A 271-nucleotide genomic window follows, 5' to 3' on the forward strand; every position below is an offset into this window, starting at 1 on the left:
CTGGCTCCCTGGCAGCTCCTGACAGTTCCCTGGGAGCAGCAGGTTTACCGGAGCAGGGTGTGCCAAGGGGCCGCGGGGCTGGCGGGGCACTTACGGGCCAGACTCCACCTTGATGGAGCGGATCTTGCGGAAGCCGCGCTCCATGATGCTGGGGCACTCCATGAGGAACTCGCAGCGCTTGCCCTGGAAGCTCTCCTCCTCCCACACCGTGATCTTGTACTGCCCCAGGGTGTCCATGGCTTCGCTGCTGGTCATACAGGTCACTCAGCTG

General features: G+C 64.2%; 1 protein-coding gene across 1 annotated transcript in view; it reads right to left on the minus strand.

Annotated features, from left to right (window-relative positions):
- Positions 1 to 271, minus strand: part of LOC104520660 (beta-crystallin A2) — a 2021-nt gene extending 1750 nt beyond the window's left edge. The window contains exon 1 of the mRNA XM_010162407.1: positions 95 to 271. Within this exon, the coding sequence (XP_010160709.1) occupies positions 95 to 255 (161 nt within the window). The 5' untranslated portion in view covers positions 256 to 271. The remainder of the gene's footprint in view (positions 1 to 94) is intronic.

This window comes from Antrostomus carolinensis, unplaced genomic scaffold (genome assembly GCF_000700745.2).
Source record: "Antrostomus carolinensis isolate BGI_N321 unplaced genomic scaffold, ASM70074v2 scaffold39142, whole genome shotgun sequence".
NCBI classification, from domain to species: domain Eukaryota; kingdom Metazoa; phylum Chordata; class Aves; order Caprimulgiformes; family Caprimulgidae; genus Antrostomus; species Antrostomus carolinensis.